General features: G+C 40.7%; 1 protein-coding gene across 2 annotated transcripts in view; it reads right to left on the bottom strand.

The window, feature by feature from the left end:
• arhgef12b (Rho guanine nucleotide exchange factor (GEF) 12b) overlaps positions 1–14,534 on the bottom strand; it is a 119,129-nt gene that overhangs the window by 53,841 nt on the left and 50,754 nt on the right. The window contains exons 2-4 of one of the 2 annotated variants that reach the window (XM_031808628.1): positions 8,911–8,931; positions 8,154–8,248; positions 2,500–2,559 (exon numbers count right to left, since the gene is read on the bottom strand). In XM_031808628.1, the coding sequence (XP_031664488.1) occupies positions 2,500–2,559; positions 8,154–8,248; positions 8,911–8,931 (176 nt within the window). The remainder of the gene's footprint in view (positions 1–2,499; positions 2,560–8,153; positions 8,249–8,910; positions 8,932–14,534) is intronic. The other variant, XM_020463944.2, reaches the window with a different exon arrangement.

Here is a 14,534-nt window from a genome sequence, read left to right as displayed (position 1 = left end):
AGTTGGGACAGGGTGTGCGTGATGGGGCACAATATGCAATGTGGGTGTCAAACTGTTTTCCTATATACAGGTATAAGGCAATGTGTCTCCTTGGTGATGGAGACACTCACTCAATAGATCAGGTCTGTTTTGTGGCTAGTCGTTGTTATAAAATGATGATGAAACCTTAGGCTTTTGAAGCTATTGAGTGGCAGCAATGAATGATTGATACCTCAAGGGTATTACCTGGTTTCAAATACTTAATACTACCCAGTTGTGAAAGTACTTCACTCTCTTCTTCAAAAGCCTTTAATAGATGGATGCATTTTGTTAAAGGGATAGTTCTGAAAAATTGCATATTAGATATTTGTTCCCTGAACTTGAAGGCAGTCTATGCACAAAAAGAGACAAACAAAAGTATAGTGTGGATTGCAATCACTCCATTGTCCATAGACTGCTTTCAAGATAAGGAAACAAATATCGAAATAGTTTTGCTAAACTATCCCTTTAATATCCGTATGATGCTTTGATAGGCTGTTGTAAGTAATGGCATAACACATGGAACCCAGTTTGATGCTCACATAAAGACATGTTGTTTGTGGAACATTGATATCAGGACACAAGTGGCAACAGCACCCTCTGTCATGTTTGTTTGAACACAGATTGTTTGACTTTCAAATAGAGAGAGACACACGGATTCACATTCGTAGATTGACATTGATTCACCACACCAGTAAACTTGCAGGTGAGTTTCACTAACACAATAGTTCATCAAAAACCATATCATCATTATAAACAGCGAGTGCATACTGTAAACAAAGCCAAACGAAAAAGCTGATTAAACCAGTAGTCCAGGTTGCAGGTAGCCTCTCGTATGAACCATCCTGATCTCGCAAGCTTACATTCTGATTCGTTATCTGTGAAGCAAAACAGAATGTAAGCTCTCGAGATCAGGATGGTTCATACGAGGCTAGGTTGCAGGAGGTACAGTAAGAAATTGTGCACTGTCAAATAATGGCTAATGTTGCAACCCAGCAACAGATGTAATCATCAAGGTATTACTCAAATTATTGCAAATGTGTGAGAAAATGTGGTGCTGTCTCACTTTGAAGCACTTTAATGGACAGTTCAGCCACAGTTTTTATTCACATATTTGTTTCCTTACCTTGAAAGCAGTCTATGAACAAGGAGACTACAGTCATTGCTTTTGTTTTGTTAAACTAGACACTGACACTAACTGATATTATACAGCTTTTTTCTCAACATAGAAAAGTCATGGATGGGCTGTACAAGTTTTTTTCGGGACGCCTTTTTTGGGGAAATACTTTTTGGGATGGAAAAACGTTTTCAGTGTAAACTTAATATAACGTATGTAGAAAACATATTGGACCTATATATTTTTAAATAAGATATATATTTTTTTAACTAACAATCACCAAAATAAAAGCAAAACAGTCAAGGAGAATCTACAATTGTAGAAAAGTATTTTTGTCATGACATGGGGCCCCCAATGACTTTGTTAAGTCACTCAGATGGCATAAGAACACAGCATAAGCCATAGCAAAATCTGTAGAATTGCAGGAAATTCGCTTTAAAACAGCAACATTTTGTCTCTGCGAGCAAGAAGGGCCTCCAAAAAAAGGGGTCGATGACCTTGCTAATGGCCCAGGCCCACTGCCACACCCCAGCCAAACCCCTCACATAAGCCCCATTTCAATGCAGAAAAAAATCCTGCTGTTTTGGCAATTTTATAGCCAAAAAACTAAGTAAATTCAATGTCATGCCAAAATCACATCAAAGTCACTTCAAAGTTATTTGGCTACACAATCCCTTTAAAAAAATGATCTGGGAATGAAAATGAAAGCATGCTAACCGGGGGACATTGATTTACATTGTTTTTTGGTTAAAAAATTATGACATTAACAGTTGGGGGCAGTAGCTAGCTTCACAACACCAAAGCATGGATTTCAGTCTTTCCAACCTTGAAAATTTAAATAAATAGGTAATTCGGCTGAACTCTCCCCTCAACATCTCCTGGTAGCATTCCGTCATCAACCCAAACATCTTCCTTCTCGCTGCTCTGGCCAGGTAACACTAAAACATCCAGACAATGTTTCTCAACACTGTGGGAAAGTTCACTGCCAGGGCAATGAGAGGCAATGGTTCAATAAAGATGAAATAAAAGGAGAACGAAGGGGTGTAGGACTCGTGTTAGTATGTTAGTGAACAACAGGGGGTCACATGGCAGAAGAACTGGGGACGTCGCAAAACAAAACAGCCCCCACACACGAACGGGGTACATCTCAATAGTCTAAAACGGCAAATTCCACTTGACTCCCTTTGTTTGCACTGAACTTAACAGGTGGGATAGGTGCTATTATGGTGAAAAAAAGCCTAGTGCTGGTGAATCAGGTTTTCACCTGTCCACTGTCCTGTTCCCTCAGATCAAATGAAGGAGAAGAGACAAGAAAAAGAGAACACTTAGAGACTTTTGAGACACAGCCATTAAGACCATCTTACCACAGGGTTCGGAGGGGCTTCCCTCGGCTACTACACAGCCAGACAGCTGCACAGGCACGTCTAGTACAGCACGACACAGTTCACATGGTAACGTAAAAACACAACCAGGACACACAGAGGAGAAAACAGAGCAAAAGACAAGAAAATCTAAAACATTGGGAGGAGAAAAAAACAAAAAGAGTGAGTCTTCTGTACCAGTGTGACTATACACCTTACCTTACAGTGTGTGAGCAGTCAGTCTGAATTCTGTTGCAATTAGTAATTGTTTTATTGAATGTATGTACAATACCAGTCAAAAGTTTGGACACACCTACTCATTGAAGCGTTTTTCTTTATTTTTACTATTTTCTACATAGTAGAATAATAATGAAGACATCAAAACTATGAAATAACACATATGGAATCATGTAGTAACCAAAAAAGTGTTATTTTATATTTGAGATTCTTCAAAGTAGTCAACCTTTGCCTTGATGACAGCTTTGCACACTCATGGCATTCTCTCAACCAGCTTCATGAGGTAACCACCTGGAATGCATTTCAATTAACAGGTGTGCCTTGTTAAAAGTTCATTTGTGGAAATTCTTTCCTTCTTAATGCGTTTGAGCCAATCAGTTGTGTTGTGACAAGGTAGGGGTGGTATACAGAGCATAGCCCTATTTGGTAAAAGACCAAGTCCATATTATGGCAAGAACAGCTCAAATAAGTGAAGAGATACGACAGTCCATCATTGCTTTAAGACATGAAGGTCAGTCAATCAAGAAAATGTCAAGAACTTGAAGAAAGTTTCTTCAAGTGCAGTAGCATAAACCATCAAGCACTATGATGAAACTGGCTCTCATGAGGACCGTCACAGGAAGCATTCTGCAGTGACACGCCATCCCATCTGGTTTGCGCTCAGTGGGACTATCATTTGTTTTTCAACAGGATAATGACCCAAAACACACCTCCAGGCTGTGTAAGGTCTATTTTACCAAGAAGGGGAGTGATGGTACTGCATCAGATGACGTGGCCTCCACAATCACCCAACCTCAACCCAATTGAGATGGTTTGGGATGAGTTGGACCTCAGAGTGAAGGAAGAGCAGCCAACAAGTGCTCAGCATATGTGGGAACTGTCGGAAAAGAATTCCAGGTGAAGCAGGTTGAGAGAATGCCAGGAGTTTGCAAAGCTGTCATCAAGGCAAAGTGTGGCTACTTTGAAGAATCAAAAATATTTGTTGATTTGTTTAACACTTTTTTGGTTACTACATGATTCCATATGTGTTATTTCATAGTTTTGATGCCTTCACTAGTATTCTACAATGCAGAAAATAGTCAAATAAAGAAAAACCCTTGAATGAGTAGGTGTGTCCTAACTTTTGACTGGACCTGTATGTATTTATGTATGGACATGTAGATAACGCTTCCTTGAAAACAACTAAACTGAAATAAAGGTAACTGAGGTTAAGAATGATTTTAAAAAAAGCAGAATTCAAAAGAAGAAGGATTCTGAGGAAAGCCAAGCCTAAAATGGCTCTCAGAAAAAGAAAATGAAGGCATAAAGATAAATGTTTCTTAACTTTCTTTGTATCAGCGACCAGCAAGCCATGTTCTTTCGTCCTTGCGGGACAGTTTACATTAAAACTAACTCTTTAGAACTCCCAGATTAAAGTCTCAGAGACCGGGCAGCATATCATGGACCAGCACAGGTTGAGCTATTGAACGATTGTTTCTTAACCTGTGAGATATACACTACATGACCAAACGTATGTGGACACTTGCTCGTCAAACATTTCTATTCCAAAATCATGGGCATTAATATGTAGTTGGTCTCCCATTTGCTGCTATATTTCAAATAGAAGTTAGAACATTGCTGTATATATACAGTGCATTCAGAAAGTATTCACACCCCTTCACTTTTTTCACATTTTGTTATGTTACAACCTTATTCTAAAATGGATTAAATCGTTTTTCCCCCTCATCAATTTACAAAAAATACCCCATAATGACAATCCAAAAATAGGTTTGTAGAAAAAAAAACGATCACATTTACATAAGTATTCCGACCCCTTTCTCAGTACTTTGTTGAAGCGCCTTTGGCAGCAATTACAGCCTCGGGTCTTCTTAGGTATGACGCTACAAGCTTGGCACACCTGTATTTGGGGAGTTTCTCCCATTCTTCTCTGCAGATCCTCTCAAGCTCAGTCAGGTTGGATGAGGAGTGTCGCTGCACAGCTATTTCCAGGTCTCTCCAGAGATGTTTGATCTGGTTCAAGTCCGGGCTCTGGCTGGGCCCCTCAAGGACATTCAGAGACGTGTCCTGAAGCCACTTCTACGTTGTCTTGGCTGTGTGCTTAGAGTCATTGTCCTGTTGGAAGGTGAACCTTTGTCCCAGTCTGAGGTCCTGACCGCTCTGGAGCAGGTTTTCATCAAGGATCTCTCTGTACTTTGCTCCGTTCATCTTTCCCTCGATCTTGACTAGTCTCCCAGTTACTGCTGCTGAAAAACATCCCCACAGCATGATGCTGCCACCACCATGCTTCACTGTAGGAATGGTGCCAGGTTTCCTCCAGATGTGATGCTTGGCATTCAGGCCAAATAGTTCAATCTTGGTTTCATCAGACCAGAGGATCTTGTTTATCATGGTCTGAGAGCGCTTTAGGTGCCTTTTGGCAAACTCCAAGAGGACTGTAATGTGCCTGTTACTGAGGAGTGGATTCCGTCTGGCCACTCTACCATAAAGGCTTGATTGGAGGAGGGCTGCAGAGATGGTTGTCCATCTGGAAGGTCCTCCCATCTTCACAAAGGAACTCTGGAGCTCTGTCAGAGTGACCATCAGGTTCTTGATCACCTCCCTGACCAAGGCCCTTCTCACCCGATTGCTAACTTTGGCCGGGCAGCCAGGTCTAGGGAGAGTTTTGGTGGTTCCAAACTTATTCCATTTAAGAATGAGGGAGGCCACTGTGGGGACCTTTTTGGGGACCTTCAATGCTGCAGACATTTTTTGGTACCCTTCCCCAGGCTGGTGCCTCGATACAATCCTGTCATCAACCTCACGGCTTGGTTTTTGCTCTGACATGCACCGTCAACTGTGGGACCTTACATAGACAGGTGTGTGTCTTTCCAAATCATGTCCAATCAATTTAATTTACCACAGGTGGACTCCAATCAAGTTGTAGAAACATCTCAAGGATGATCAATGGAAACAGGATGCACCTGAGCTCAATTTTGAGTCTCATAGCAAAGGGCCTGAAAACGTATGTAAATAAGGTATCTGTTTTAAAATTGTTATACATTTGCAAAAATATCTAAAAAACAGTTTTCGCTTTGTCATTATGAAGTATTTTCTGTAGATTGATGAGAATAATCAATTTTATAATAAGGCTGAAACCGAACAAAATGTGGAAAAAGTCGAGGGGTCTGAATACTTTCCAAACGCACTGTACCTCATCTCTATAGGCTGACTCGTCACTGTTGTTTATCAGGCCTACAACTAGGGCTGGGCGATATGACCTAAAAATCTAACTTATGGCCAATTCACAATAAATATATTGATAAAAAACGAAAAAGGTTAAATAACCATTGTTGCGCAATTAAAGATCAATACACTGCATTTCAAACAGTCAGGAATAATATAATGAATTCAAAGCTTGTAGAATTATACCTAAATATAAGTCTTCCACAAACATAAGACCCACTCATCATTTCATTATTTTATCAAAATAGTTTAACCTGCTTTTTTGCAATTGTCACTGATATGGCTTTCAAGTCAGTCTACGAAAATGTCCTTTTTGTTACAAATTAACCATGCACAATGCAGTGCAAATCCACTAATAATGCCCAACATCTGGTAAGTGTCACGTTCTGACCATAGTTCTGTTATTTTATTCTTTGTTTTAGTATGGTCAGGGCGTGAGTTGGGGTGGGAGGTCTATGTTTGTTTTTCTATGTTTGGTTTCTGTTTTCGGCCTAGTATGGTTCTCAATCAGAGGCAGGTGTCGTTAGTTGTCTCTGATTGAGAATCATACTTCGGTAGCCTGGGTTTCACTTTTGGTTTGTGGGTGTTTGTTTCCGTGTGAGTGTTTGGGCCACACGGTACTGTTTCGGTGTTCGTTCGTTCGTTCACTTTATTGTTTTGTATTTCAGTGTTCAGTTCGTTTCATTAAATATTATTATCATGAACACTTAACACGCTGTACTTTGGTCCGATCCTTCTTCCACCTCTGAATGACGTTACAGTAAGAGGCATTACAGAAAATTAACACAGGTTTTTAAATATTTGTATTCTGTAAAGGCTTCCTTCTTTTCACTCTGTCAATTAAATTAGTATTGTGGAGTAACTACAATGTTGATGATCCATCCTCAGTTTTCTCCTATTACAGCCCTTAAACTCTGTAACTGTTTTAAAGTCACCATTGGCCTCATGGTGAAATCCCTGAGCGGTTTCTTCCTCTCCGGCAATTGAGTTAGGAAGGATGACCGTATCTGTGTATGCTCATTGCACATTCATAAAACACAGACTAGACCGCTAGCACCCTACAGTACGTGGCTAAAATGGGAGGGATTTTGGTGCTGTGCCTGTCTGAAGAGTAGACTACCTCATCACATGACTAGGGCTCAAAGCGCACTATTAACCAGTGTGTGTGTGTGTGTGTGTGTGTGTGTGTGTGTGTGTGTGTGTGTGTGTGTGTGTGTGTGTGTGTGTGTTTCATCCTCAGACTCCAGCAGCCATGATGTGTGTGCGAGTGTGAATGTATTATTGTGACTGTGTGTGTTTGAATGTGTGTATGTACATGTGTGTGTGTTTGTGTTTCATCCTGCTGCCGCTCCTGTTTCCCCAGCCTAACAGAAGATAAGCATCAGCCTGGTGCTGGCTGTTAATCTGGCTGTCAGCTGGGGAGCCACGGTGCTCCCATTTGACCCCCCCACCCCAGACCAAACATTAACCCCTAGTCTCCAGAGTGGACCTTTAATAACAGGGTCCTTATTCTTTCGGTATCAAATGAAAAAAAAGAGGGAGGGAGTACGTGAACTTGGCTAATAAGAAACGATTGTTTTTGTTGCAAAACATTTTCCGTTCCCAGGGTCGTATACATTAGTGCACAGTGTAGCAAAACGTTTTGCAACGGAAAACAAAAATGAACGTTTCCTATTGGACACGTCCAGGTAGTCCCGTCCTGCTTCGGTTTGTTGTCTTCCGTTTGGTGTCTAGTAGCTCCCTCCTAGGCTATAGCATGTCACCGCAGCATTTATCACATCGACACGCTGCATAATTTACATTCAATTATCTAATGTGTGTGAGTGAGTGAAGCGGAGTGCTACCTACAACAGGATCAATGACACGTTTACAGTCTGAAAGGGTCTAATAACAGTGATTGGCTTGAGCTTATATCAGACAATACAGTAACAGTGAAAGAGTTTATTTTCATTTTCAAACAACCCCAATGTGCATTAATGGTCGCTATGAAGTTAGGATTCGCCACTAACAGAAACTCTTTCCACTCCATTCCACTAGGTGTGTATTATAGGTGTGAGGTGTGTATTATATTTTGTGCTTGCGCAGTTTGTTCAATGAGTATATGTTGCAAGTGTGCGCAAGTCCTGTTTTCTGTTTGTTTGTGTGTGCAGGACCTATGTTGTTTGTGTGTGTGTGTATGCTTGTGTGTGCACACTTACCTGTAGGGTCAAACTCATGCACAGGTGGGACTGTGTTTTTGTCACTCTTGGGTTTCTTGTCTGGGGGGTGGTCCTTGCTGAGAATGCTAGGGGTCCTGGGAACACACAAACACAGATGGCATGGTGAGAAACACACACACACACACACACACACAGGACACCAGATTTTGCACGTCTCTGCAGGTTTTTAACCAGGCTTTTAAATGTCAATATTGGTGAAAAATGTATACTTAAAATGTCACTCTATTCATGGAACGACCCCATTATATTATACTTTTAATATTATCTGTTACAATACTCTCTCAGACATACTGTATATTAGACACTTGGGACTTAGACCCTTTACCAGACGAAATAGAGAGCCAAATCCCTGCGGCTTAGGAGGAAGACTGCACCATCAGATTCTAGATACGTGAGGTGTCATCTTAACATGCTTATCAGGGTGTCAGGCACGGTATGGTGTCCAAAAGCCTCATAATATCAGGCTAAATCAACTCAAATACAGGGCAGCATCTGAAATGGAACCCTATTCCTTATTTAATACAATACTTTTAACCAGGGCCAGGTCAAAAATAGTACACTAAATAGTGAATAGGGTTTCATTTAGGACGCATACCAGGTGACCCAACTCTTAGGGGCATATCATTTATTTTGTGGTAAGACATTTTAGTTTTTGGTTCGTCTGGAGGTCATGATTGTAGTCCTTTGTGATTGACAATGTAGACAAAGATTTGCGAAGCAAGGAAAAAACTCTGACCTGGTTGCTTTTTTGGAAAACCTGTGAAAACAAAGACGAGAAAGGATTAGAATACTATTATACTATTTGTCATTGGTAAAACCCTGTTCTAAGTGTACAGTGCCTTCATTCCCCTATTCATACCCTTATTCCACATTTTGTTGTGTTACAGCCTGAACTCCAAATGGATTAAATATACTTTTTTTCTTACCCATCTACACACAATACCCCTTAATGACAATGTGAAAACATGTTTTTAGACATTTTAGCAAATTTATTGAAAAAGAAATACAGAAATATCTCATTTACATTAGTATTCACACTCCTGAGTCATGTTAGAATCACCATCAGACAGCCATTTTCTTTCCATAGATTTTCAAGACGTTTTAAGTCAAAACTGTAACTAGGCCACTCAAGAACATTCAATGTCATCTTGGTAAGCAACTCCAGTGTAGATTTGGCCATGTGTTTTAGATTATTGTCCTGCTGAAAGGTGAATTTGTCTCATAGTGTTGGTTAGCAGGTTTTCCTCTGCTTAGTTCTATTCCATTTCTTTTAATCCTAAAAAAAACTTCCTAGTCCTCGTCGATGACAAGCATACCCATAACATGATTCAGCCGCCACCATGCTTGAAAAAAATGAAGACTGGTACTCAGTGATGTGTTGTGTTGAATTTGCCCCAAACATAATGCTTTGCATTCATTAAATAAAGTACATTTTACTTTAGTGCCTTATTGCAAGCAGGATGCATGTTTTGGATTTTGTTTTTTCACTCTGTCATTTAAGTTAGTATTGTGGAGTAACTACAATGTTGTTGACCCATCATTTTTCCTATCACACCCATTAAACTCTGTAACTGTTTTAAAGTTACCATTGGCCTCGTGGGGAAATCCCTGAGCGGTTTCCTTCCTCTCTGGCAACTGAGTTAGGAAGGACATCTGCATCTTTATAGTGACTACTGTAGGTGTATTGACACAGTGCACCATCCAAAGTGTAATTAATAACTTATTTGCAAGGCATTGGAAAACCTCCCTGGCCTTTGTGGTTGATCTGTGTTTGAAATTCACTGCTCGACTGAGGGACCTTACAGTTAATTGTATGTGCGGGGAACAGAGACGAGGTAGTCATTCAAGAATCATGTTAAACACTATTATTGTACACAGAGTGAGTCCATACAACTTATTATGTGACTTGTTAAGCACATTTTTACTCCTGAACTTATTTAGGCTTGCCATAACAAAGGGGTTGAATACTTATTGATTCAATACATTTTAGTTTGTTAATTTTTAAACATTTCTAAAAACCTAATTCCACTTTGACATTCAGAATAATTTTTTCAACACAGGTTAAATTTCACAAACTGTATGGAATTGGACCCCTGTGAGGTAAAATGTATAAATGTATTGTAGCTCTATGTAAGGTTCTGTATTTATTTTCATAGTCAATCTTTGTGTTCTGTTTCATTGTGTTCTTGAACGTAGCTCGGGCTTTCATTTTTGTTAATTGATTTCACCTGTGTTAGTTACTCACCTGGTCTCATCAGCTCCTTATTTAGTTCAGTTCATTCTGTTTGTACCTTTGTGAGGTATTGTTGGTTTTGACTCTACTAAGCCTTTTCCTAGCTCGTTTGTGAGAACCAGTTATAGCCTTCAGTCCTAGTTTTGATTCACCTGCCTGTTTGCCTGCCTGTGACCATGATTCCTGCCTTCTGCGATAAACACCTCCCGCTCTGCGAGTGAATATACACCTTTTTCTCCCTGAGTATTCATTATACTCCAGAAGTGTTAATTCAAGCAAAAGGTTTATTGTTCTAGCAAAAATAGTCTGGTTTCCCAGGCCTGTACCTAGATTAAAACACATTAAAGAGAGAATCTATTGAAAGTGCTTTTTGGTCCAGGAATATCCTTAATCTGGGTATCTGAAACCAGCTCCATGTTCAACCTTATATTCTCCATTTGCTACCATGTTTGTATTGTCCATGCATGCTACGTCAAGAAAATGACACTAGAAACATACATTTTATTAAAAGATAAGTATATAAATCAACAGTTCCGGGATAACCTTATTCATTATGATCTAAAAGACAAAACTGATCCTAGATCAGCACTCCTACTCTGAGGCGCTTAATGAAAACATGCCCTGGTCTTCCTTGTCATTTGCATGTTTCTGTGTACTGAGTGACATCATCAGTCAGAGACAGCCAGCTTCTAACCCCCCCACCTCTAAACCCACCTTGCCGTCTGTTTCATGACATGCTGCTAACCAGTAGACTGCACTATCATAGGTACATCTTTCATCATCTGCTTACACATCACAGGATCACAACCACCACCATTACTCGAAGGGACCAGAAATGATGGAACACCAGACCCACTTGAATTAATTTCATAATCAAAAGGGCGGTGGTGTGGCGATGCCAACATAAGCCCCATGTCCTCAGGCACTTTCTTGGTCCAAGTTGTTCCACTGGTTGGCATATCAAACATGCAGATCCCTACCCAGATGTCTAAGTCTGAGAGATAGGAGGTGGCTGGGTTCTTCATATAAATAGCACAGGCCCCTCTATCTCCACCTCCTCCCTTCTTCCGCGGGTGGTTTTTGGTTTTGTTGCTGTTCCTTCCCTCAGACAATGGGGCCTGCACTTTGAACAATGGTGCTCACGTCAAAGCCAGCTTACTACATTGCGGCATTGTGGGACAGATTCCCGGAAACAGAGAGCGCTTCTGGCAGGCCTCCCATTTCCTGAATGTGGGAGAAGGGGGGATGAGAGGGGAGATTGGAGAGGAAAAGAGGAGGGGGATGAGTGGGAGTGGGTATCTTTCAAAGAAGGCAGGAGGGGGCAGGATTTGGAGAATCCTGTGTTAGTACCTAGGCTGCAGAGCTCGTACTTGGAAATCTCTTTCGACACAGAAAAAAACATAGCTCAGTCTAATCATGGACAAAATCCCTAATATATAACATTTACCAAAAACACTGTGATACACCTTTCCACTGCTACCACCTTGGATTTAAGAAAAACACTTCTTAATAATTGAAATGGTCATTATTTAATTCACCCATATAGCACAGTTGTTAAAGTAAATTAACATCATTCAATTAAAAAAATCAGACATCAACCCAGTCATATTGAACCCCTGCCAAATAGAGAGACATGGGATTCACTACTGCACTGTCTCGGAACAGGAGGAGTTATTAAACTGGTTATCCTCTGATGTGCCCTGGGGAGATTAGGAGGCAGGCCAGAGGATATACTGTCTGGGTGAGGACAGACATCAGTCTCACTGGGTGGTGGCTAAGCAGCTAGTGCAGCTAGCTTTGGGTAAGAAAGGGATTTAGCTGATATTTAGATACTTAAATGCAGACTCATTCAGAATGGAGAAAAATAGACCTAATGGGTACGTTGAAAGCCTGCGGGGAACAATGTGCTTGTTAGCTTACAAGGCAGATCAATGGGAAACACAAAGATTCAAGTGTAGTGAAATCGACTGCTAGCCTTTATCAATTAGCTGTTAGCTTTAACAGAGAGTTAAGCCCTGCCGCAAGTAGGTTTTAATTTATTCAGAGTTCATTTTGATCATGTTATAAAATGAATTCCTTAAATTAAATAATCTTTATCAATACTCCATTTATTGTCTACTTTTTGTCTACAAGCCAAGCTCACATCATATAGCAAGAGACCACTGAGAAATGGGCAAGCGGTGGGAAATTGTTTTTAGATGGTCTTCGAACAGAGAGAAATGTAACATTAAAAATTACTATGGTAATATGGTTATCTTGAAATAATTGAATGATCCTCTCAATTTATTACATGAAATTCTAAAGAAAATGGGTAAATTATAAATGCTATAGCTTTGGCAGTGCAGCAATGACAGCCTAAAGAAGGTTTTACATGGCAAGCAAAACATCATCACTGATGAGCCACTGCATGTAACATTAAAGTTCTGTGGTTGTCACATCCCATTGCCTCCCTCCTGAATCCACTTATACGTTTCTCCTATGAGCAATGTCACCAAAGACGCTTATTACTAAGACAGAGAACACTTCCCATCCTCTTTGATGTTACTGACCTGACACAAGTGAACCAGGTAAAGGAAAGAAAACAGCACCAGAGTTCTACGGAGGGATGCACACAAGGAAGTTCATTTTGTGCCAGACCCACATGTAGAGGGTTGAACACCATTCCTGCATCACCTCAAACATGTCTATCTCACCGGTCTGAGACACATGTAAACGCTTTAACGCTTCACTGCAGTGGAGTCTCTAAAACTGTTACAATAACAAATGGAGTGCCAGAAAGTGCTCTCACTCAGTGGTGCCTGCTAAGCTAAATTAAGCTTTTTGGGAAGTGTGACTGAGGTAACAAGTTTGCCCAAGGGGCCTGGCAAGTGGACACTGGCATTTTATAAGATTTTTTTTCAAAACAATACTGAGAAGAGGGGGGGAAGTGATAAAGTGCATAGAGAGCAACAGCAGTGCAGCAGCAGGACTCGAAAAGGGACGTCTTTGGGAACTGGCCTGATCCCTTTCGGTGTAGACAGGCTACAGGGCCAGAGATGCTTAACCCTTTTCCCTTGTGTTGGATCCAAAGCACACGTTTTTCAGAGAGAAGCTTGTCGTGAATCACCAGTTCTGGCTACTTCTTTCATTTCACTCTCCGTTCCATATGAGGTCACATTTTGAGGAGGAGTGGCATTTAGAAAGAACATCCAGTTTGGGGGTAAACTTCATGCCTCCTCAAGTATCGCAACTTCCCATCGAAACTGATTCAAGTACACGTTGAGGATCCCTATGTTACAATAGAAAATGGTCAACTTGAAACATCACATTTGACCTGTACTCAGCCCTAACCATAAAACTAATTGAAGTGGATTTGAGGTGAACTCTGCCAGCTTCGTAAATACCAGAATGATTACCGCTGCGCTATCATGATATCCGTGCAGCAAACATTCATGGAAGCTTTTGGGATCAGGCAGCTTACGAGGCTAGAACTCTGCTGCTCTGCTCACAAGACAGGTGAACCTGGGCTTGTGAGATAAGACAATTAGTCTCGAACATATTTCCTCCTCCACTGAACACACCAGAGCACAGCACAGTCTGACCAACAGAATATAGCATTTGAAGAGATAAACAGTGGTGAATTTACAACATGGGGGGAGAGGGAGAGAAAGCGAGCGAGAGAGAGAGAGAGTACACCGCCATAATATGACATTTGAAATGTCTCTATTCCTTTGAAACTCGAATGTAAATGTTCACTGTTCATTTTTGATCGTGTATCTATTTCACATGCTTTGGCAATGTAAACATATGTTTCCCAGCCTTCTACACCATCAAAAAGAACATACAATTTTACATCCCAATTAGGGTCTGTTTAAAAATACATTAATCAGTTATACAACCCATTGCCCTTTATGTTTGTGAGGTCTGGGGTCCACTCACCAACCAATAATACACAAAATGGGACAAACACCAAACTGAGACTCATGCACGCAGAATTTGGCCCTAAACAGAGAGTAGTGGCAGAATACCTGACCACTTCGACTGACCCAAAATTAAGGAAAGCTTTAACTATGTATAGACTCAGTGAGCATAGCCTGCCGTAGGAAGACCTGGCTCTCAAGAGAAGACAGGCTATGTGCACACTGCCC

Source organism: Oncorhynchus kisutch, linkage group LG28 (assembly GCF_002021735.2).
Source record: "Oncorhynchus kisutch isolate 150728-3 linkage group LG28, Okis_V2, whole genome shotgun sequence".
Lineage (NCBI taxonomy): Eukaryota > Metazoa > Chordata > Actinopteri > Salmoniformes > Salmonidae > Oncorhynchus > Oncorhynchus kisutch.
The sequence above is the reverse complement of the archived record's forward strand: the minus strand, read 5'-3'. Positions and strand labels throughout refer to the sequence as shown.